The following is a 24,273-nucleotide window of genomic DNA, read 5'->3' as shown; positions in this document are numbered from 1 at the left end:
TTAGATTTCGTGTCTTACAGTGAGAGTAAGTAAGACACATGGCCTGTTCCTGTTTGACACATGCAACCGTGTGAGTAGTGCAGGAGATCAATAATTCAAAAGATCTACAGCAGCCTTGAACTGACGTTAACACACACGAACCACAGGTCTTAAGTTGAAAGCAGGTAACATGTAAAGGCAGGTGGTGGTACAGTGTGCTGTGTGAACAGATAAACTGACATGTTTACACAAACCAGCAGATGGTGCCACTTCTAATATTTGTACATGTGAGACAGATGCAACACAAGGCCTCCCCCCCCCCCCCATCCACCACCCTCCTCCTCCCACCCTCCCGGTGGTTTCTCGAGCTGCAAACTTCATCGCCGATGATACACAGATCCGAAAAAAAATGTATGAAAAGATTAAATCAATCACGTGCAGTATCATCTTTGTAATCATCCGTATGTTTATATCCATGTGGTCGAGACAGACTGGTAATCAGATAGAGTACGGTTGCTTGTGTATGCAAATGAGCAATATAAACTTGTGTAAACACGCTTGTCACAATCTGCTCCTCAGTCCTTCTCTTCAATCATTCACTCACTCCCGGCCCTCTGCACTGCTCTCCAGGCCCTGTATTCATTTCCCTCCTCCTCCCCTGACCTGCCACTCTCCGGCTGTCCACCAGCTGCGTCTTAGATGTTCCCTCCTCTCGTCATCACCTGACTGCCCCACCCATCCGGGCAGCTGTTCTCACTTCTCACCATTCCCTAATGAGCTTCCTCTACACATCCTAGTTCCCTGCCAGATCGTTAAAGTTGTCATACTTAGTGCCTTTGCTCTCCAGCCTCCATTGTCTTAAAACTCTGTCTATCTGTAACCTGGATACCTGAAAACCTGCAACCTGCCTGTAGCGACCTTGTGCTGAATATTTGGGCTTTGGATTCTTGCCCGCTTCTTTCTTTTAACTTTATGGCTTGTCTAGCTCACAATCCATAAACCTATTTTTGAATATCAAATCTCTGAACGCGACCTCAGTCTGCCTCAGTCGCCTGCGTTTGAGTTCCTTTTCCACTGTTACCCTGCTAGCACCACCTCTGACAACACCACGGCATGCCAAACATCTCCCGTGCACCCAACACCAGGTGTATTGGGGTGTAGGTGTGTAAAAAACAGATCTGATTTTATACATTTATTGTGGGTTCCTCTGTTATCTGTCTGCAGCGCGCTCGTGGGAATTTACGAGGGAGTTCACATCTCAGTTTCTGTGTGTGTTTATGAGCTCTCGTGTCCTGCTGTGTGTATGCTAACCACACTCATCCTGTATGGCGAGCCACTCGCCTGGGAACTGGCGCGCTCCGCCTCACCCTCTGTCTCTTCCTTTCTCTTGTTCTAGATCTCTCAGTCTCTGCAAAACCCCTTTGTGCTACGAGGTGAGAGTCGCATTTTGTCCGTGATGCCACACGGACCTGAGCTACCGCTGAAGGAGTAAACGTCTCCTGAGTAGGTCATCCTCTGCTGGTTTTCTCTCACATATACCTTTTGCACAAAGACACATCATTTCCCACCTGCTCGCTATAAGAAACAAGGTCATGGCCTGCTATGACGAGCAAAAACCCTATACGCTTCCTGTCAGTGACATAGAATTAGGCCACAGAAAGTGAAGGCACATGTGACTGGGTGAAGGACGGTATTATTCAAACATGCAGTAAGTGTGTCTCTCCCCATGAGCGGCAAGAACAAAATGGAATCAAATTAGATCAGGAGAGGGTTTATTTTTGTAAAAGAAAGCAGGATAGGGGACTGAAGTATCGGTTACAACACTAGACACACTTCTTTTCCTCGGCTCCTCTCGCTGAATCGCTCTGAGGTCAGAGCGGTCTGCTGAAGCTCCCATTTTTCCTTGATCCATTATTCATTCTTCCCCAGTGGAGCTCTGCCTCCATGGCAAATAGGTTTCCACAGCTACACCAGAGCCCACTTCACATGTCTGACCGTGCACAAAGACACAATCAAAGACACAGTTGCACGCACACACACACACACACACACACAGATCGAGATATTCCACTTTTCCACATCCCATGACACAACAACCACAGCGTAGTGTGATAGTAACAAATTAGTTCAAAGCAGAAGCAACAGTATGATCAGAAGCGCTGCAGTATTTCACGCCTATTGGGGCCAGCATAAGCTCATTAGGGAGCAGTAACCATGGCAAACACATATGAAAGAGAGAGGGTGGGGGGGTGGTTCTTCCTCAGTTAAGTCGCGCAAAAGGAGAATCAGCTGGACCCAAGGCTTTTTCTGCAGATCCATAGATCAGCATGTTAACGAGAGTCATAAATCAGCAGAGAGAGGGAGAGAAAGACAGAAAATGACAGCGTACGATGCACTGCACACATGCAGACTGAAGCTTTGTGAAGCAGACAAGCAGAAACGGAGACCGTCTCTCTGCTTTTTATATCCTCTCATTGCCTCGGATGAACTGCAAATTCATCCAAATCCGAGCATTATGCCTGCGCCTATAACAAGTAACAGGCTACTGCAGACTCCAGAAAATCCAAATTAGAAAATGAGGGGAATGAATGACTGTGTTTGCAAACATCATTACCCTGGTGGGATGGCTCCTCTGGCAGTGCCCATGGAAATGCGCTGGGTGCCCGGTCGGTTCAGGTTGTTCTGTCCGTTGATGGTGAGAGTGTGGTGGCCATGGGCGGATGAAAGAGATGGCATCACGGGGGAACAGGGGAAGTTGGCAGTGGACAGTGGCAACTGCACCTGTTCAGCTTTGGCTTGCCCACCTCCCACACTTATGTTATTGTTGTTGGTGCCGGAGGAGGCGGATGTCGGAGACCAGAGGGAGGTACCAGCAAATGTGTTGCTCTGCCGCACTACAGCGAGGGTTCCTGCAGCGCCTGGGTTGCCTGCTGCTCCTCCGTAGAGCTTACGCCGCTGAGAAGCCAAAATAGCATTAGAAGCAGCTCTCGTACTGTTGACTAGGATGCACTGCTGGCAGGAGCAAGGCTGGCCGGAGCTGGCTCCCACAGGCCAGGACTGCGACTTGGGGATGGAGCCCATGATGAGTGGGTAGGCCAGGTCCATGCGTCTCCGCAAGCGTCGCTTGCGCTGGCTCTGCCTGTTGGTCTGACACATGCTGTTGAAGTCGATGAGGTAGCAGAAGCCCAGAGAGGTCAGGTCAAGCCAGGGGTGCTGCTTCTCATAGGCGTTCTGGATGGTCACACAGATCTCCATGTCGTACGGCGTCCACGAGCCATTGTCGTTCTCCCACTCCCACACCACGCCTTTCCCCGGGGCAGACGACGGCTCATAGAAGTTCCTCTGAACTGGTCTCATGGTGCCTAAAATCAAGGGACAGAGGAGAGAAGGAACATGAGGACGATCACTCACATACTGGCTTTTCGATCATATTTACTTGTGTAAAGCATTTATGGTGCATGTCTGGGGAGTGAAGAAGGTACTGAGGAAAGAAAAATCAGTGATGATAAATGTGCAGAGGAACAGATCTAAGATAAATGTCTGCTTTTTTGAGTGCACATTGTTCAGGTTCTGCATTGTTGACACCTCTGGTGGCATTAATGATTCAAGCCCATTAAGGGATTTGTTCATAGAGAATGGTTCACATTTTGAAAGCTGTTAAATGTTGCTATCATTAAAGGCTATTCTAACAATTTAGTATGTCACTTCTATAAAGCTGGAGGACTTGCAAGAGACAGATTAAAAAAAAAAAGGAACAGACTTTTGGCAATGGATAGCATCTTTCATCAGACCCACACCTCTGGTTTGTAAAGCAGCATTTCTGGTAAAACTTTGAGTTTCAGTCCCAAGCTGTGATAACCCCGATGACATCAGAGTTATTTATGCAAACAAGCCACAGAGGACGTTATACAAATGTTTCAGGCTCATTAGCACTCTTCATAATGAGCCAACTGACCTTGTGTAAAATTGTCGGAGTGCCCCTTTAATTTTTGTTTCATCTATATGCAGAAAATGAGATGATTGTAACTGAATGAGTAAAAATACCACATCTTCTCTGGGTACAGCTTTATAATGCACAACATAGGCTCCACGTGTCGCTGTATATAACAGTTAAAGTAAGAGAACAAATGTGCAAATGATAAATAAATAGGAAGAAGAATCAGTAGATTCATTGCTGGTGACATCAGCCTGAGGCAAGATGCAGTTTTAATGCTGCTTCAGTTTCAAACTCATCAAGTCTGCTAATAAGTGTTGAGACGACATTTGACCAGCGGCTGGAAATGAAGCACTACCTCACTGATACAAACACAAATTGTAATAAGCTCTGGCTGTATTAAACTGCATGCATGGCCTTTCAGGAACGCAGGCATCATACCCACAAACCTCTGCTGTCCCAATCTACACTCCACGGTGCTGTAAGGTGACAGGACGGAGGGGGACGCCAAGCCAGTGGCTTTGTACCTCTGTCCCTCTGCTGATGGCCACTCGGCTCCCACCTCCATTATGACACAATTACTGTAGTCACATGGGAAATCAGGACACCTTAGCCTATCCATCTCCCCGCTGCACATCAGCAAGGGTATCCAGGCACTCCGGCGGAGAGCATCACCCCCTTCCTTCCCCCACCTAATTTAACGGGTAAATGCACACTCCCCTGCCAGGGAGGACCAGGGTGATAACGGAGGGATGGGAGTGTGTGCAGAGGATGAATGGGTGTGGGAATGAGTAGAGGGACTGGTGGGCGGTGGTAACCCCTCGTCCGCCAGCCTGGTGCTGGCTCCGGAGAATAAAATGCATCAGCAGAATCAGCAAGTCTGACCTTGAGTCTCTGCTGCAGACTGCTGCTATAGGACTCGGCTTGACGGCTAATTTCATTTGGAGCTGCTGAGAACCACACGTACACACACACACACACACACACACTCACACTCACAGATGACTGCTCCATGAGCCAGCTGCCTGTGTCTCTCACGTCTTCAGCCAGTCAGCCATGCACAACTTTCTCTGCCAGTTGCATCCGTGCCTGCTCACAGCTTGCCTGCTTGATTTCTTAGATTTTCTCTGAGGACCACAATGAAAATAATGATTTTCTAAAAAGGATTTCAAAATAAAATACTAGCCGATTTCCCGAAAGTCCGTCACACACTCTGTGCTTTTAGCAGCGGGGAGCTGTGTGATGGTGAGCCACACGTCTGGAGCCTTTATCACGGTGGCTCCTGAGGGATGCATTAGGCTCGACACTTTCAGCACGGCTGCGTGTTTCTGGCCACGATCAATAGTGGCACAGCTCTGCACAGCCGTGCTCAGTGGTAAGTAAAACACAAGCTTTATGAATATTTGAACATGTGGAGATGTTTTATTCCCAGGCACCAATTTATACATCTCAACTTTGGTGAAGAGATAAACAGTATCTCCCTCTGAAAGCCTATTGGTACTGGTAATTGTTCACGAGAGCTCTGATGGAGTCCGATGCATGAAATGTGCTCAGCTGTCAGATTTTCTGTAAACAGTTCAGCGGGCTCGGAGGAATGGCTGTTTGGCTAGTTAAAGTGAGACCAAGCCCAAGTATTGTTTGGCATTCGCACACCGAGCCCCCATTTGTGACCCTCGTGTATCACCGTCACATTTGAGTCACACAGCTAAGCATCTGATGTTCTGAGAAATAAATCCCGTCTTTGATAATGAAACTTGGTGCTGCTCTTAGGAAACCCTTAAACACTGGTCTGTTTTCAAAGAGATTTAGATTTCAGACAATCCGATGTTTAGCTCTGCAGCTCAAATGTAGTAGTGATACGTGAGAGGCACAAGCTGGGGCTGACCCCTATGGTGTTTGTTCATCAATTACACAAATGAGAGATAACATAATAAGTGAGTTTTAAAGACGCTGCTAAAGAGCCAAGATAGACATTAAAACCTGTATGATTAAAATGTTGTTGCATTCCCACATCTCAGCAGTTAACCTCAGAAGCACAGCGTTGTTACAAATTGAAACAATGGCTAAAACTATAAAACTAAGACCCCAGTGCCAATAAACCAGAATTCTACTTTAAACATTTGCATTGTTAAGTGGGGACTGTTCGGGTTACTGATCCGAGACCTTGAGGTGAAAAGAGCAGCAGCCACAACAACAACACAGGAGTCCTGGGGCCTCATGTGGGAAGTTTAATTTGAAACCTCCAGCTGAAGCTCTGCTCACTGCCTCCCATTCTGCTGTGATTTACCGCTGGAGATATACCAGCCTCTGCCAAAAAGCTGGGCCCGAGCTGATGATGCCCTGCCTGCGACCCTTCGCGCGCTTTCTCACAGGAAACTAAGCGAGCGTGGCCACTTCCTGTCTGACCCTGTGTGCCTCTTGCAGCCATCTTTCCTGCCCTCCCCTTCACATCCCATGTCCTCCCTCCCACGATGTCCTTTAGCTGTCCTTCCCCGACCCCGGTGTTGGTCCCCCTTGGGTGAGCGGTGGCTGTGTGATGTATTGCCACGTCAGGCCTCGCAGCACGGCTCTGACCCCACTGTCACACGGGGCCAGGTGGGTTGAGGATGAGCTCGGCTGCCCTCTCACATCTTAGCTGAGGGGAAAACTTCCTGCTGTCTGTTTGCCACACGAGGCCATGCCAGTCTCCATCGCTGATAGCTTTGTTTTCCTCTGGAAGTGAAGGGAGGCCTGTCTGAATCACTCTCTTACATGCAACATCCTTCACTTCTCTCAGAGGGCTGCTGCTGGAATAAATACCAGATTGGCAAAATTATGCTTTGTAGTTCATACTGCTGGATGCAATTAATGCACATGCTACATTTTTTAATATACACTGTGGCCTGAAACTGTAATTTGACTTCGAAGCAGAACTCCAGACTTAGTCAAAAAGAATGCTTATTATGTTTTTTTAAAATTTTTTTTATGTTCTTTTGTATGCTGCATTTAAATCGACGCAATAATTGATAAGAAAAGACTGAGTGATTGATTGTGGCTTTGACCCTGAGGTACCAAATTCACTTCTCTCTAGCTAGAGCTCATTTCAGGAGTAAAACTGCTTCTCTCTACACAATGAGCAGTAAATCCTATCTTAATCTGTCAGTGAGGTTATTGATGAGTGTGTTCCTCTCACACCAACACCTCTGCGGTCACAAAATTAATTATGACGACAACGCCCTTAATGGAGACTGCTGGTGACGTGCGTCTGATGTGTTACCACAGGTGATGGAGGAACAGCTGCTGCAAAGTGCACCAGATTCAGGCTTTGTCACAGAAACGCTAGGTAATGGTTTTGTTGTCACGGAAGCGGTCCCTGGGGCTGGGAGTAGTGGCAGTGGGGAAGGGGGCTGCCCCTATGTGAACGTTCTTACTACTCCTTTCCCTGAGCACAGCGCCAACAGAGTCAACTCCTCCTCTGCTCGCTCATCTCATCTGCTGCTGACGCCAGCTTCCTCCTCCCCCCCTCGCTCTCCACCACAGTCCCTCCTGGCTCCTTACCAACGCTGTCTCGCTGAGCCATTCTTCACATTTTCCACTCTGTCACTCACTGGACCCCGTCCTGCTCTCACTCAACTCCTGGACAACGAGTAGAAATCTGTGCCATTGAATTAGGGCCCACATCACCTTGCAGTTAATGCTCTTCCTCGTGCTGCTGCTGTGGGAAGACAGGCAGGCTAGAAGTGCCTGGATCAAGCTCTATAATAGATCCTTATAATTGACAAGCCACATCAATCTCCCCGGGGCTGCGTTGAGCCTATTAAAACATTGTGCTGCATTTTTCCTTTTAACTACAGCAGGAGAGAGGCCAGTAACAGGTCCAGCATCATACAGCTAAATGCCGTCTGAGAGGTATTTAAAGCTAGCTAATGTATGGTAAAAAAAACAGGGAGACCTCTGACAGAGAAGAGACGCTGCACATACTGAACAGAAAACATTATCATCAGATAACACCGATATTGCTCAGGAGTAACAAAAACCACTATAAACTGTCCAAAAACAGTGAAAAATACTCACTGCAAATGTGCAAGAGTCCAACATGACATCTTCAGATGAATTGTTTTGTGTACCAACAGACCAAACAGCCAAAACTATTTAATTCAAAATGATGAATGAAACACAGAAGAGCAGCAAATCCACAAATTTCTGAAGTTGGAACCAGAGAATGTTGCTGCTTAACAAATTACCTGATCCTTCAGCAATCAATGTTGCTGCTGCTTGACGTTCTGTCCTTCAAATAACTGATTGAAGGGGCACTTTAACGCCTCAAGTGCACTGAGAGCTTACTGAGAGCACTATTTAGCCTGTGATTTTGTTGTATGATGTCATACCCATAAACTGCATATCATAGGTGGATGTAGCCACCATGACGCTGTACGTTGGTTTCTGTTTTGAAGCCTCCACTTTGACATTTCAGCTGTCGCCATCTTGATTTTTTTGCAGCCAGAAGTGACTTTTGAGCCTGCCTTTTGATTGGTTAGTCACAAGGTAGCGCTAACTGAAAGCAAACCCTGTTTTTGTCATCTTTCACTCTACATGAGACCATAATTTAGAAAATGAACATCATACTATATTGTGGAAGACTTGAAACTAGGAATTGAGGCCATAAACTGAACAGGAAAATGTTTACTGAGGAAATAAATGAAGTTGGAAGTAGGGAAATTTTCTTATAGGCTTTTATTTGACTTATTACAGCCCGTGGATTTGTAGGTTTAGAGCATTGGCTTCACTTTCCAGACCCGGAAGCTACTTCCACTTTAAAACAAGTCCATGGTGGTTTAGGCTCTGAGACTACCAAGTCTACTTCATTAGAAAGCCTGTTTTTCAAAACAGTGGAAAATTTGGGTCGTTGACTTCCTGTTCTCACAGGTAGTGAGACATGAGGTTACAGTTACAGTAAAATTCAGACAATTACCAGCAAATTTGGAGAAAGGAATGAGGTGAAAGAGCAGAAAATGTTTAGGCCTCTTTCTAGTCTCACTAATATGCAACAGTTCTCATCAATCATACAAGGAAAGAGTCACAGCAGAGGCAGGAACTGAAATTTTTACCTCCAGCCACAGAGATGCAGCCACAGTTTGTCGCTCATGTGAAACACAGCCCCCCCCCTTCATCTTTTACATTGTTGTTATGTTGCCACAGATCTCTCCAAAGCTACGTGAGGCAGAGCGGTCCTCTTTCTCTAAAGTGCTGTTGAAGATAATTCTGGGAAACACAAAACAAAGGCCTGAGGAAGAGACACGTGAAGGAGAGTACGACTAAAATATATACATCAAAAATGTAATCAAACAGATCTGTTTAATTAAGAACTGTCTTAAAACAATAGTCAGGTGCCCATATGTACCCTGACATCCATGTTCCCCTCTGATAATGATCCACTGACTTTTGATTAAAACTTCAGGGTCAGAGGTGAAAACTTGTCAAATTAATTTGCTTACGATTAAATCTGCAAAACTAATTTAATTCCCATTTGCCTCATCTGTACTTTGTGTTAATTAGCGAATGCAAACGGCAACATGCCAAACTATGACTGTGAGTATGTTAAACAGTATACCTGCTGAACATAAGCATCCTGCTACATGAGTAGAAGCCATAGAAATATTATAAGAACTTTTCCCAGTGGCGACTTTTGGCATTACAAAAAAATCGCCTGCAGCCAAGAAAGCATTTTCCCCATTTACCACCACTGTAAAGAGACTTCTGTAAAACTGCTATACACCTCCAGCTGTGCACTTGGTCAATTACTCCTTGTAATATATGTTTTTAGGGTATCGGGGTTTAGTCTTTAGAAAACTTTCCAAAAGCCCAGAAAAGTCTTTTTTTCCCCTGACTGACTCTCCATTGACCATTCATCAGCCCAGCTGGGCCAGAGGCAGGATGGGATGAACACTACTGTGCATAGTCAGTGGGCCACATACCCTGGAACATTAACCTGGAATCTAGACATGTTTTTGGCATATGTGCCAGGCGAGCAAATCTTTGTGGACTGATGATGATGATGATGATAAATGTAATCCATGCTGTGAGCGTGTTGGTATGCTGACATTAGCATTTAGCTCCAGACACCACTGTGTCTCAGTACAGTCTCTGGTCCAGCCTAGCTTGGCTTTAGACTGGTTGAGCAGTAATGAATAATGAGCAGTAAGGCCACCCTGTGTGTGTGAGGACAGTGTTGAACTGTGGTCTGCAGGACTGTTGTGCTTCTGAGTTTCCATTTGCATTTACTTCCATTTCGCCCATTTAGGTCACATTGGTATCATTGGTATATGCTGACATGGTTTTCCAGCTTCTTATATTGGCAATTAGAGCTGTAAAAAATCTGTCTATGTCTATGCAGATCATTTTCATATGAATGACTGATATTCATAACTCGTGCATTGTGCTGATTCTGCTTTAATAAATTCAGAATTAACGCTCCCATCTCATTGTGTTAGGTCACTTTGTCATACAGCTTAGAAAACTATCTGTACATAAGCTGTATTTCAGGCTCTTTGTTTAAAGCTCCATACTATAGATACTATATACTATAGAGCTTTAAACAAAAGAAAAGTATAGTCTATACAAACCCATAATGAAACTTTCAGTGGCTCTTGCTTTCCTGACTGAACAAAACTGCATGTGAATGAATGTTTGATTGATGGATGATGTATTCATGTTGAGTTGGTGACTTTTTGGTACAAAATCATGTTAATTGCAGCCTCACGTGCTCTGTGATTGAAAGTAGTCAAAACTGACAGGTTTTACTGGCAAGTTGCATTGAAAGAAGCAAGACTGACGTGATACTGTTTCAATGTTGATTCGAGGTTAAATCAGCAGTTGTACTTCAGCTGAACTAACATCGATTTTATGGCCATCTTGATCTATTTTTCATCACTGACATCACATTATTTCAGCGTGCAAACCTGATAAGAAACCAGTGTTAAATTTCAACACTGATTCAATCATAGTTTCATTGATGTATAAACATTGATTATTTGTTGGTTCAGTGTTGGTCTGCTATCTGAGTTCAGACCATATACAGTCTATATACAGTGATGAAAAACACACAGTCCTCTTTCATTCATTGGGCTCTTTTGCTTCGATGCAATGTGACCTCACCCAGCAGCCAGTCAAATACACGCAAGTGCACATTCCTGTGAGATTACCATCTAATCTGAACACTGCGTTTCTACTGTTTACTACAACGAAAGAGAAAATAGCCACTGGTGCGATCATTTCCGATGTTGCAAAATCCTGCAGGGTTTTTTTTAGCGACTGATGAGCCTCTAATCTGTATCTCATACGGGGCTTCCTGGGTTTGATTCTTTTGTCTCGCTGGCACCTTAAGCAACAAACCCCCACCCATGCAACCCCCCGCTGCTTTAATGCAAGGCTGTCTTCAGTCTGAATCTCTGCTAGTCTTGTCTTGTCGATGAATTTCTTGGTATTGTGAAGCCATCTTGGGTGCACCTCCTCCTCAACCTCACAGCACACATAAATACAGGCCCTCCACATGAGCCGTCCTCGTCAAACACGATTTGGCACACAAGTTTCTTATTTTTCAGTCAGTGGAAGTTGTTTCTCATTTCATTTAACATTTAATCAGCTTTTGTTCAAACAAAAGACCTACAGAGCTGTAAGCAGCACATTAGTGCAGGCACAGACCATAAATTATCATCGTACAGCCTTCATAATATCCTACATATGAATTGTGAACACATGATGAATATGCTAATAAATTCTACAGTTAGGGGGAAATGAAATAATTGAAGCGCGTTTGATGTTTTCACATAAACCCCAGAGCACAGCTTGGGAAAAAAAAAAAGGACTTTCATCTCTCAAAAAAGGCCTTCACAAACAATAAACCCAAGCTGGCTATTAGAGATGATGAAGAGACAGAATACTGCAGAGCAGTTAAAAATGCATCACAGACTGAGAGGAAACATCTGGCTCCAAAAGATCTGATACTACAGTACATGAATATGATGAGAAGTGAAATTTTCATTTAGACGCACGTACCACTGAGGCTTTAGATGTAGAAACTCTCCTGCTCAAAAGGCGCTGTCATACCTGTACATCAAAGTCGCAGAGATCTGTAAGAGCATTATCTGCTCATTAACGAATACCCAGAGATCAGAGACCATAATAATGAGGATGACAGTCTGGCATTAAGCTGGTTTAACAGCATTATATGTTACAATATCGCGGCTCCCTTGCTCCTCTCTCACAAAATCACACATTAAAGCTCATTTTCTTTACTGAGGTGACACTTTCGCTTTGCCAGAATGCAGTTCTTTATAATGAGTTACAGTGAATAGCGACTTGGATTCCCTTAAGCATCCTTGTCCTCTTTGCCGGCGAACATGATGGATGAACAAAAGCAGGGGGAAGCTGCCGCTGGTTGGGAGGCAGGGAGACACTGGTGGAGCAAAGAAAGGAGAAGAGGGTAAAGACAGAGAGGAAGGGAAAGAAAAGTGGAGAGCAAGAAAGAGAGAAGGAGATTGGAGAAGTAGATGGGGAAGAGGGAAGGGGGAAAACTGGGAGGGGGAGAGGCAAGGACGGAGGGGGGGAAATGAAAATGAGGGGACGGTGTTTCTTCTTCTTTTTCTCCCTCCTCTCCTCCTCCATCCATCCATCCATCTATGAGTGTGTATAAAGGAGGGTGGGAGTAGTTGCTGAAGGAGGCATGTGATGAGTGGAGGTTTTCTGCCAAATAACAATAAAAAAAGGAGGATGTCTCACTTCTGCCCAAGCTTAGAAAGTGAACACTGCAGTAAAACAGGCCCCACTAATACAGTTTTGCTGCCAGCAAGACAAAGTGGTGAGGAAAAGTGGCTTAACTCCCACTGCAACCGTCCTCATCCTCAGCCCCTTCAACTCTCCAAACTCTCCCACACCCCAGCCCGGGGAGCTGGCCAGTTACCGTGCACTTGTGCAGAGTTTGCAGTTACTGGGGTAACAAAAAAAAAAAAAAAAAAAAGACAGAGTGGATAAAAAAAAATGTTGAGAAAATGAAGTTACAGTCCTGTCCACCTGCCAGCTCCTGTTCTGCAGTGAAGCAACAGACCCTGAAAGAACCTTCTGACTCTGTGGATGTCGTGACCGTCCTCAGCCGAGCAGCTTCAGCTCTGCCAAGGATGCTCTGTGACTCACTTTGTGTGTGTACAACTATCTGTTCTTGCAGTGTGTATGTGTGTGTGTGTGTGTTTGAACAGAAGCGGTGCGCGTGCCCGAGTGCTTGGTGCGCGCATACTGTGTGTCTGTTCCACTGCACAACCACTTCCACTTCACACCACTTCAGCCTCATCATGTCCAGCAGGAACCTCGTTAGCGTGTCAGCGCCGTGCCGTCGCGTCACAAGGACCAGTGAGTAGGAGGCACAGCTCCAGGCACAAATATAGCGCGCACACACACACACACACACACACACACAGACAAACCTGCAACCTTGGCTTCACATGACACAAGCCAGCACTGCCAAGGAGCAATGCCAGGGTTACAGTAAAACAGGTTTCTTGTTAGCAGAGAGGAGTCACTTTCACACAAGGAAATCAAAAATCCTGCTATGTTGACTTCTCCAGTAAAAGACAGCAGATCTGGCTTACAAAACTGAAAACACTGACAGCTTATTCGGTCGATGCAGCTCTTGACAGCATTTCAGCGTTTCCTTCTGAGGTATGACATTTGCTAATTTTCTCAGATTTCTGCCTGCTTAACCCCTGCACACTACAGAGGCTTTTTACTTTATCACAACATTTCTTCCCGTCCCCGACAGCTGCCAACTGATGACTTCTATCGCCTGGGTGCTACAGAGCCGTTTTATTCTGCCAACAGTCCGATTTGCACACGGCGCTGCCGAGCGATACTGCACAACATATTAAAGACGAAATGGAATAAGAAAAAGTACTTCTTGGATGTGAATATTCAAAAATCAGACGCCTGTAACAGGCTTCCATCAGCAGTCTGCACCAAAAGTGCATCGAAATTGAGCCGAGTTTTGACACAAAACATCAAACACGACTCAAAAGAGATTTTACTGCACATCTGACTAAGTTCACTCTGAAGTAAATGACTACATGGTGAACAAATCAAATGAATGCCAACATTAAAGTAAGCTTTTTTTTTCCTGCAGAATCTTCAGACATTTTATTTTATATGAGGAAAGCTCTTATGCGATGAGAGGTGACATCAGGGTTTGGATTGATTTCATTTTGACACAAGTTTCTACTTTTTATTTTCAATTTCAGTTTGGTTTTTACTCTCCAGTGCGAGAGATGATTGATAATCAAGGCTTAAAAAGTCATCTTACACAGCAGGAATGCCGCATCTTGCAGCGTATTCGGTGTTGACGACAAATAACCATCCCCCTTTTTTTTCAAATATTTTCTTTCACTTCTTGCAAGTCAGCAACATTTGTTTAGTTTGCTTCACCTTTTCACAAAGCTACGTGATGAAACTGTTGATTTGAACACCAGAGCCAGTTTCATTATTTTATAGCGTGTAAATCACATCCTATGCACACACACACACACACACACACACACACACACACACACACACACACACACATAATATATTGGAAAGCATACAATATTGATATTGATGTTATATTGTGACATTAATGTGATATCAGTAATAATGTTGTGATGTTTGCAAGTGACTCCAAACACATCACTCAGCCCTACAGCGGACCTTTCACCGCCCCTCACACACACATGTTCAAACCCGCAGCCCAACATGGTGCAGTATCCAACAGTGACAACACAATATTTCATGTCAGCCGTCACACCGGCACGACAGACGGCACATCAGTGAAACCGTTTTGCCTGCTCAGCGGAAAGCTGATTGATGGCCGCACCACGTCAGATGAGACTCTGAGGCGTAGCTCGCGCCGCCCTCCCTCAGGTGACCTCTGCCGTACTGTACATGCAACGCCAACAGCTACGTGGCTGGCTCAACAATTAATCACACTCTGTGAGTCCCTGGCAACGTCACTGAGCACAATCTGAGCGGCGGCAGCACAAGGTCAGCTTCCAGAAAGAGGAAGAAGTTTTCTGCATGATCACATCTCTTATCATGTGGTGAGTGTTTCAGGCGTCATACATTTCTGACTCACTTCCATACAACCTGTGGGTGGTTGTGTTATATACTTACCGTACAAAAGATATGTGGACTGGATCTCAAAGAGCCTTCTTTGAACTATTTGTATAACACTGTCTTAAGATATACTATCTTAAGAAAAACTTGTCTTGTATATGGACGTTGTATGTTATTAGTCATTACTGCTTTATATTTATACCTATTTTTCCCTACACGTGTGTGTGTGTGTGTGTGTGTGTGTGTATATATATATATATATGTTATGTTTATCTTTGCTCAGCTTTGTTCTCCTCATTTTTAGCTGTACGTCAGTTTCAAATATGCGTTATTAGAAACCTGTATTGTAAAGTAGTTCACAAAATTATTAAGAATGACAAATAATTAACAAAATATATACAATAATGTACAAATATCAATTTCTAGCATTCGACTGGACCTTAAATTCCTTGTATGTGTACACATATTTGCACAATAAAGCTGATTCTGATTCTGGGTTATTGTTGGCTGCAATATATACCCAGAAATAAGCAAGCATGGATACCAATGCCTAATGAATGACATCATAACATCAAGGCTGTTCATGGGAAGCACCGAGAGGGGAAAAAACTGCTCAGAATATTACATTTGACAACTAAAGGGCGTCTGACTCATTGAGGTGAACAGCATGCAGTAAATGAGTTTGCTGAGACAGGCTTTTATAACCCACTTCATGGCTGTCAGACACAGTCAGGTCTTATCAGAGGAAACGTCTGGCTACATTACAGCAAATTGTCACGGCGCCAGACTACACTGGTCAGCTCTGATCAGCAGGAACGTGGACGCAGTGTGAGAGAGGTCAGGGGGCATCAGGCGACCCCCGCAGGGACACAACGGTTTAATCCACATATTGTAAAGGATTTACGAAACACAGCTTCACCTCAACTACGTTCTACTTTCCAAAGGATTTTTTTTTTTTTTTTCCATTAGGCCCTGATCTTTTCCCTGCGGAATCACAAGTGTAATCACATTTCCTCTGTGTTCACATTACAAAATTAATGGAGACACGTTCATTTTTTGGGGGGGAATTAATAGCTCATCTTAAAAGCTGAATAACTTTTACTGCCGTATTTGTATGATGTACCCTTTTCCTAAAATTTGACTATTAAGTCTATTAAGAGGAAAAGAGGATATTCAGGGAACCAGCTTGTGCTTATCGAGGCTAAATGTCAAGGGCTGGAAAAAAAAAGCAGGGTCGTGTCCTCGATTGGAAAGTTGCTGTTGGATTTGCTAAAAGCTTTTATCGAGCTTGAAGCCTGGACATGAGTCCGACGGGCTTTATCAAAGCCTACAGAGGTGTAACGGTGGTGCGTTGACTTTGGGGGTCAAAGCTTGTGGAGGAACTCATTTCACATATCCACTTTTCAGCTGTCATCAGTTCTGCTGCGGTGAGGAAGGAGGAACAGAAAAGTGCTGAAATATGAATGATCTAGTCATGGGAAAGTGCGTATTGAAGGTAGACCTCCACTATTTGGCTCTATGATAATGATATCATGATGAAAGGTTGTTTACAGCGTAGTATCAGTTCGAGTAGATGACTTCATGCTTCCAGGCTCTAGTAGCTGCAAGAGACATACATAATTCATATGGAACTATGATGAATAAATCATTTATGATTTTATGGGAAGGCTTAATTACTCTGGAACAGATGAGGGTCAACTTTGAAATTCAATTTATGTTGCACTTATACAGGGTGGCCTTTAAGTGATACACCACCCAAAACACACAGTTTTCCGTCTCGTGCTGAGTCCTACCTCAAAGATCTGAAGCTCAGCCGGAGGCAGTGTACTTTGAAACACGTTGACCACAGAACGGGAGAGCAGAGAAGTAGATGATGTGGTAGTTTGAGAATTTTAAATATCATTACTTTTTGTCTAAGTTGTTAAAACTGGTCACCGTTGAGCTAGTTCAGTTCAAGCCGAGTATATACAAAGCTGACATCCACCTTTCAAGCCCAACATAGGCGAGTGTTTGATACTTAAAAGCTCGTGAATCACTTTAAAGTCCCCCTACACTCAAAAATGTGTTTAGCTTAGTGTTCCTTCACTTGGATTTCACTGTGCAGAATGATGTCCACGCTGTAGGGGTGTGTATCTCCATGCACTGCAAATGATCCCAGACATTAAAGATTAAAGCAACAACCAATGTGCTACAATCTGCGGCTCACCCCTATTGCAATGCAGCGTGATTTGATTCAATACACCGACTGCGATGTTATGCAATTCAATACAGTACAGAGAGTTTCATTTTACCTCACTGGTTCTTCTTGAGCAAAAATAAATTAAAAAAATCCCAAATTAACAAAAAAAAGTGACATTTTTGCTTCACATATTTGGTTGTCTAGTACTACAATAATAAGCATCTCATTTATGCTGTTTCATTTGAACCTCAAATAAAAAAACCCTTTTACAAACAGGTTTTTTAACAAGTAGTTTGTAGTGCAAATGGAAAAAGGAAGTAAATTCAACTGCAAAAAACAAAAAGGTTAAATTATTATTGACAGTTTTCTGGGAGGACTGACATGACTTCAGTCACAAATCACGTAAGTTTAGAAAACATTTGCACACATTTTATATCTGAGACCTTTACCTTTTCATTTGATTTTCTAACATAAATTATGCCAGAGAAACACTGCAGAGGCTGAAAAGTGTGCCAACCAAGCCTGGTCTCCCCTACAGTCAACACGGCAGCGATTTCAGAAGGATTTATTCATCCTGTGTTGTGATTAGTGATCATAACAAACAGGTATAGAATTAATCGGCAGATGATCCAGATCAAAACGAGACCAAATGGATGTTAAGTTTTTCCCTCCAAGCTGTAACTTGGGGAGATAATGAACTGGATTTTAACGTTGCAATGATGTTTTTCCAGAGCTGCTAATTCTCACATATTGAGCGGCAGTCTCTCTTATTGGAAGATCCCATTACTCCCATTACTATGGTGCTGCTGTCTTTACTTTCCTTCTCCTACAATCAGAAACTGAGACAACCTACTGTTTCGGACCAAGTGCTTCGCTGTTGCAGAGCTCCTTCAGAGGGATCTGGGAATTCCTAGAGCGGCAATATTGACTGTGCCAACTTTTTTTTTGAAGTGGTTTGAAGGGGCAGGTAACTTTATTTACCTTATGGATCTCAGTTAGTGAGTTCTCTCATGATTGCTCGAATATTACATTTATTTATCATCATTAATATGACTGCAAGGCTCATCTCCTTTGTCGCCTCTCTTTTTTCTTTCCCTTTTGTTTTGCTGAGGAATAATGCATCTGCTCAAAGTGTCAAGTTCTCTGATGAAAATGTCACTGAGAAGTGTGAAGCTCTTTTTTTTCTTTAATCGGTTCAGACTTCCACGTGAAATAATAAACAACACACATTTCAGCCTAAAATATATTTCTGTAATGATTTTAATTCCCTTTTGACTAATGTCTCTCTGACTGAGTGCATCCATACAAAAGGACAGAACAGAGTAGAGGCAATTACCATTTAAGTTAATTTGAGACAGAAATTCACCTTGAGGCACTGGCGACATAAATTCTTAGAGAGTCTGGAAGGTCTCGTTAATAATGAAATGTCAGAAAAAGTGATGGTGTGTGAGCAGCTCTTCCTTGAGGAGCAACACTGGAGGGATCCCTGCCAGGAGCACCTGGCAAATGTTATTCACCTCACAGGCTACTGCAGGATGTTCCTCACACCGACCAGTCACAGTGCTTGGACTCTCACCAAGAATCATGATTTAGAGGCACTTACAGGTGACACAGAGAAAGGAGGAGAGAGGAGGGCGAGAGAGACTCGCATTGATATTCTGCTGAGCATCCAGGCTGCAAACAATCAAAATAAGTGATTGTTTTTTGTGTGGCTGGAAAGGAGGAGGGAGAGGGAGGGAATGTGAACTTGTTACGTGCATGTGTGTGCTTGTCCCACGCCTTGTCGCAGTAATTCCTCCTCTCATTTCCATTAGACCCAACAGCCAGTGACTGTGCATTCAGAAAGCAAGCAGCTCCACGCAACAACAACAACAACAACATCTGCAACCGACCATGAGCATTAGAACGTCCTGGATATCACTGTAACACTATTGGCATTAGTAGTGGACCCTTTACTGAATTATAGTACTGTTGAAATAAGGGCTGCAACCGACAATTATGTTCTTTATTAGCAAATATTTTTTCCGATTTAAACATTCATGGGTGTTAAAAGACAATCTTCCTGGATTTGGGAGCTTCTTTGTCCTGACTGTCCTCATTCTGAGCTCAGTTCAGCTTGGGCTGTGGCCTCAATGTCTTTAAGCCTACATGCACACTTCAAACATAATCAATTTGTGCTGGCTACTTACTTTGAAATGGTACAGTGCACTGTGAGCTGTTTCGTGTCCCATGAACTGCGATCCTAATCTGGACTGGATGTGTTCTTGGCACCAGTAGCAGGACAGTTATTTTGTTTCGGTGGTTTGGTTGAAGCTCTCATCGAACATTAAAACAGATATGCATCCTTATTAGCATTAGCTCATCTGAGATGTACTGGGCTAATCCAAACTTACTGATGTAGGCTGTCTTGTCTGAAGTGCAATCATGTGTCATCATGTATGTGTGGGCAATTCGAGAGCCTGCTAATATTGCATAGAACAAGTCTCTTAATCCCTCATTTGACTTAAATGACCAGTGTTTAGTCAGAGAGACACCACAGCACCTCTGCTTTCAGTGTAGGCATACATCCTGTTGTCCAGAGATGTGTTGCTGCTGTCCCTGGTGGGGGTATCAGAGGTGGTGGAGACGAGGGTAGAACAGAACTGGAGGAATACCTGGCATTTGTTAGTGGGTTTTCTTGGCAGCTCAGTGTTTTCCACTCTGCATGAGGGATTCCACTTCCTTGGTTCCCATCTGACTTCCCATCCCTAACCCTAACCCTGGACCACTGTGCACTGTGCTGTGTTTACCTTACGTACTACCAGTTTTTGCCATGCTGTGAAATCTTGGTTGGTTGTTGTTCAGCGAACAGTGACAAACAGCTAGCAGACAGCAGATCTCCTCTGAGCAGAGCATGTTTAAGACTTTGAAAGACTGATTTCAGACATTTAATACCAGTTAAGACCCTATTTATATTCTAATGAATTCAATGTCTTTTGAGACTTTGCTGCACAACAGGCTCACAGCAGACATGTGACTCCTGCCTGTGTCTCCAGACTTTAGGAATCTCTTTTTTGGCCATTACAGTGGCTTACACTGGAACACTGACAACTGTCTTAACACTAAGATGCTTTTGAGAGAACCATCCCAGCTTCAGCTTTGGCGATTTGTCATGCTGCCGCTACGCGAAAGTGGGCTAAGGGCCCCTTTTTTAAAGTGAAAACGAGTGAAAATGCTGAGACCTTAACAAAAAAGTCCCACAGTGTGTTTCTGTGTTCGCTGAGAATGATCAAGGCAGCTCTGAGCTTGGCTCGCTGCAACCGCTGGCAGCTTCAGTTGCGTCAGTGCAGTTCTGGTCTCAGTCAAACGATGCTGTCTGTAAATGTTACACCACACACACACTCCTGCAGATCAAAGACACCACGTTTGTTACAGCAAGGACTCTCTGTCCCTTTTCAGCGTGGCAGCTACAGAACATCTGGTTTGTATACTGAAGAGTCTAAAAGTCATTCTTTTCAACATTCATTTTAATGATCACGTTTTGTAACAGCTCTGTCGACTCGTGTAACAGTGACTTTTTTGAGCAAAGTCTTTTTTTCCAGTAAATGCATTAGTGGTAGAGATGAGTGAGAATGCTTTTATTCGACATCCTAGATAGTAAGAGACATTTCAACAAGAGATCTGTCAATAAATGTAAGCAGGAGACGGAGGATAGTTCCCCAAACAGTTTAAAGATGATGCCTCATTCCTGTTCTATCAGCGGTGGGCTGATGGGCTGAGGCAGACGACAGCCTACAATCTGACTGACCTCCCAGACCGGCCTGATAAGCGAGCAGTGCAGAGAGCAGCTTTAAAGCGTCTTCCCTGATAAAAGAGTAAGATATCCACTTTAGAAGTTAAAAGTGGTGACTCGTTGGATTAAAAGTTAAAAGGAGAAGAATCACTTCTGCTACCGTCGCCGGAGGCTGCCAGAAGCTGCGCAGCCCGCTCATCACTGTAATGCAATAAAGATGTAGACAGAGCAGACCAAAGCACTACAACTCTGGGAGCAAGGTCGTTCTTAAGAGGGAATAGAGGCCTGACTGACTGGAGGGATTTAATAGGTGTAGTGCTGAAATGATGATTCCATCAATGGTGCGGTTGCTAAGTTCTGGAGGAGAGAGAGGACTTTGTTTGAAAATTTGATAGAATACAACTTCCAAGTCCTTCTCCCTCCCTCCCTCCCTCTCTGCCACGCTTCGCTTCTGCCTCCGCAGCCTCTCCCCACAGAGAAGGCTGTCATGCACCCTCATCGCAGGCTATTAACCACACAAATGGCATACGCAAGGAAAAAGGAAACTATACTCCACATAGGTAGAAATAAAATGCTTTACAAAGACCGTTCCCTTGCTATATTTCAGCTGGATACTTGGTCCTCATTTCATTACCTGTGTGTTTAGAAATAAACAGTCTAACAGTAACGTTGTTTCTGAATGTACAGTAACGTTGGAGCCGTATCAGTGTTGCGCTACCCATCTGGCATGCTGCGACAAAACCCGTTGGCTGCTGCATCATGGGGCCTTCAAAAGATCCAACCCAAAAGTGGAGTCTTTACAAGCTGTCCGACTCTGTACTTTTCATCCGGGGTGCACATGAGAGTGTGCTGCATGCAGCCACCACCGGCTCACACCTGCTTCATAGCAGCTAACAAGATGAAAGTTTGCAAAGCTCCGACCTGAAGCTTTGTAATGAAGATATTCAGTTACCTCCTGCACCTTGAATGAATGCATAGAAAACAAATTCCCACATTTTCTCTTTCCAGCTCGTAAAATGTGAGGATTTGCTTATTTTGTCTGTTATATATTGTAAACTGGTGAGCAGCACGTCGGTGCTGTGGTTAGCACTGTTGCCTCACAGCAAGAAGGTTTCAGGTTCAAATCCGCTAGTCGGCTCATTTGTGGTTTGAACCTTGAACTTTTCTGTGTGAAGCTTGCACGCTCTCTCCGGCTCCAGCTTCCTCCCACAGTCCAAAGACATGCAGGTTAGGCTAATTGATGACTCTAAATTGCCTGCAGGTGTGAGTGGTTGTCTGTCTCTATGTGCCTGTGATTGACTGGTTGTACCCCGCCTCTCGCCCAAAGTCAGCTGGGATTGGCTCCAGCCCCCCCCCCCCACGACCCTTGAGGATAAGCGGTATAGACAATGGATGGATATTGTAAATTGAATATCTTTTGGGCTTTGTTGGGACAAAACAAGTGATGTTACATTGAAAATCTGAGAAATAATTGGTTAATCAGTAGAAAATTACTGACATCAGTAAAAGTGCACCTTTAAAATGTGTTATTTTGCTGCTACTTGCTTTTTATAAATTACTATTTCCTACATTTCATGTCAGTATATACAAAGAATCTTGTGCATTGTTTCTCATATTGGCTGCCGGTCAGACCATATAAATGACTTTGGACAGGCATCCAGTTCTTTTCTCTACAATCTGTGAGCAAAATAATTAGTCCAATACTTGACAAAAAAAAAACAGGCGGATTAATTCTTAATCAAACTATGCACACCTTGAGGCCCTGGATGGGAGCCTTCACAGCAACAAGACAAAGGCTATATGTGTGTGAGAGAGTGACAGAGCAGGGGAATGTGCACAGCTGAGGGTCTTTTCAGTCTTATTATCCCTCCCTCCACCCTGACTGTCACTTTCCATCAGGAAAACGCTCCACCTCTCCCTCTGTTCCTCTTCTGTCCTCACCTCTGTCAGAACCCCCCCCTCCCCTCCCTCCTCCGCCCTTGCTACAGCTCCAATCCCTTTCCTGCTGACATCCAAGTGGATTTCAGCCAGCTGGTTGGGGCTATAATGGACCCCTGTGTACAGTGACACCTTAGCACCATTTTGACCTTCACTGACTAATTACGCTAATTACAAAAAGCTTTAAGAGAAAAAGAATTTCATCATCATGTCAAATGTGTTTATCTTTAGTCCACATGACTATGAATGTGGTCAGAAGGAGACATGCTGAGTAACTGCAGATATCTACATACACAGCTGCACCTGAAATCATTCAACCCCCGATGCAAATAAGGTGTATTAGCAAAATACACCTAACGAACTTTCAGCACAACTAAGATTACATCAAATACCCGGACTGGATAGGGGTCTGTTCACAGTGACATTTGGTTACATGTTAGAAATATGAACTCAAGAGTATTGTCCAAAAAAATAAGAGGAGATCATCGGCGTGCACAAACAAAGAAAAGGATACAAAAAGACCACAAAGGCACTGAATGTTCCAAGAGATGCTGGTGGAAGCAAGTTTGCATGTTCAAAGCTAACGGACGGACATGGCAGAAAGAGGAAGCCACATCTGCCACCAGATTTCTGAGGATGCAGGTGGCCAAAAACCCTCGAGTGACTGCAAAAGACCTGCAGCAAGACTTGGTGGCAGCAGGCACTGAGGTTTCAGTTTCTGTGGTTTACAGTAAGGATCATACTGAATGCTGAAGGCCTCCATGCCCCAACACAGAGATAAACACCAGCACTGACCCAAAAGCACAAGACAAGTCCAAAATGCTCAAAACCATATCAATAAGCCAAAGAAGTTTCTGTGGATTCTGTTCTGTGAGGCGATGAAACATAAGTGGAACTTTTTCGGGTCTATGGATCAGTCTGGAGGAGAAAGAATGAGGCACACTCTCTGCCCACAGTGAAGCATGGAGTTGGCTCGGTGATGCTCTGGGGCTGCTTTGCTGCTTCTGGCACTGGAAATCTGCAGCATTTGGAGGGCAGGATGGAGTCAATCAAGTATCATGAAGAAAACATCAGGCCGTCTCATCGGACCATCCAACAGGACAATGATCCCAAACATTCCTCAAAGTCCACCAAGGCCTGGCTTCAGAAAAAGTCCTGGAGGATAACAGAGTGGCTGTCAAAACTGCCTGACTTGAATCCAATAGAAAATCTCTGGTGGGATTTGAAGATGGCAGTTGCAGCACGCAAACCCACGAATATCAGAGAGCTGGAGGCTGTTGGCCATTAGGAAGATTCCTCAGGAACCCTGTCAGAACTGGTGTCTGGCTGTACATCATGTCTGCAGCAGGTCATAACAGC

General features: G+C 44.2%; 1 protein-coding gene across 2 annotated transcripts in view; it reads right to left on the bottom strand.

Annotated features, from left to right (window-relative positions):
- dtx1 (deltex 1, E3 ubiquitin ligase) overlaps positions 1-24,273 on the bottom strand; it is a 43,681-nt gene that overhangs the window by 12,313 nt on the left and 7,095 nt on the right. For both annotated transcript variants that reach the window (XM_070834310.1, XM_070834311.1), the window contains exon 3: positions 2,594-3,341. In XM_070834310.1, coding sequence (XP_070690411.1) covers positions 2,594-3,341 — 748 coding nt within the window. The remainder of the gene's footprint in view (positions 1-2,593; positions 3,342-24,273) is intronic.

This window comes from Pempheris klunzingeri, chromosome 7 (assembly GCF_042242105.1).
Source record: "Pempheris klunzingeri isolate RE-2024b chromosome 7, fPemKlu1.hap1, whole genome shotgun sequence".
NCBI classification, from domain to species: domain Eukaryota; kingdom Metazoa; phylum Chordata; class Actinopteri; order Acropomatiformes; family Pempheridae; genus Pempheris; species Pempheris klunzingeri.
Note: the sequence above shows the minus strand (reverse complement) of the source record. Positions and strands in the feature narration are given on the sequence as shown.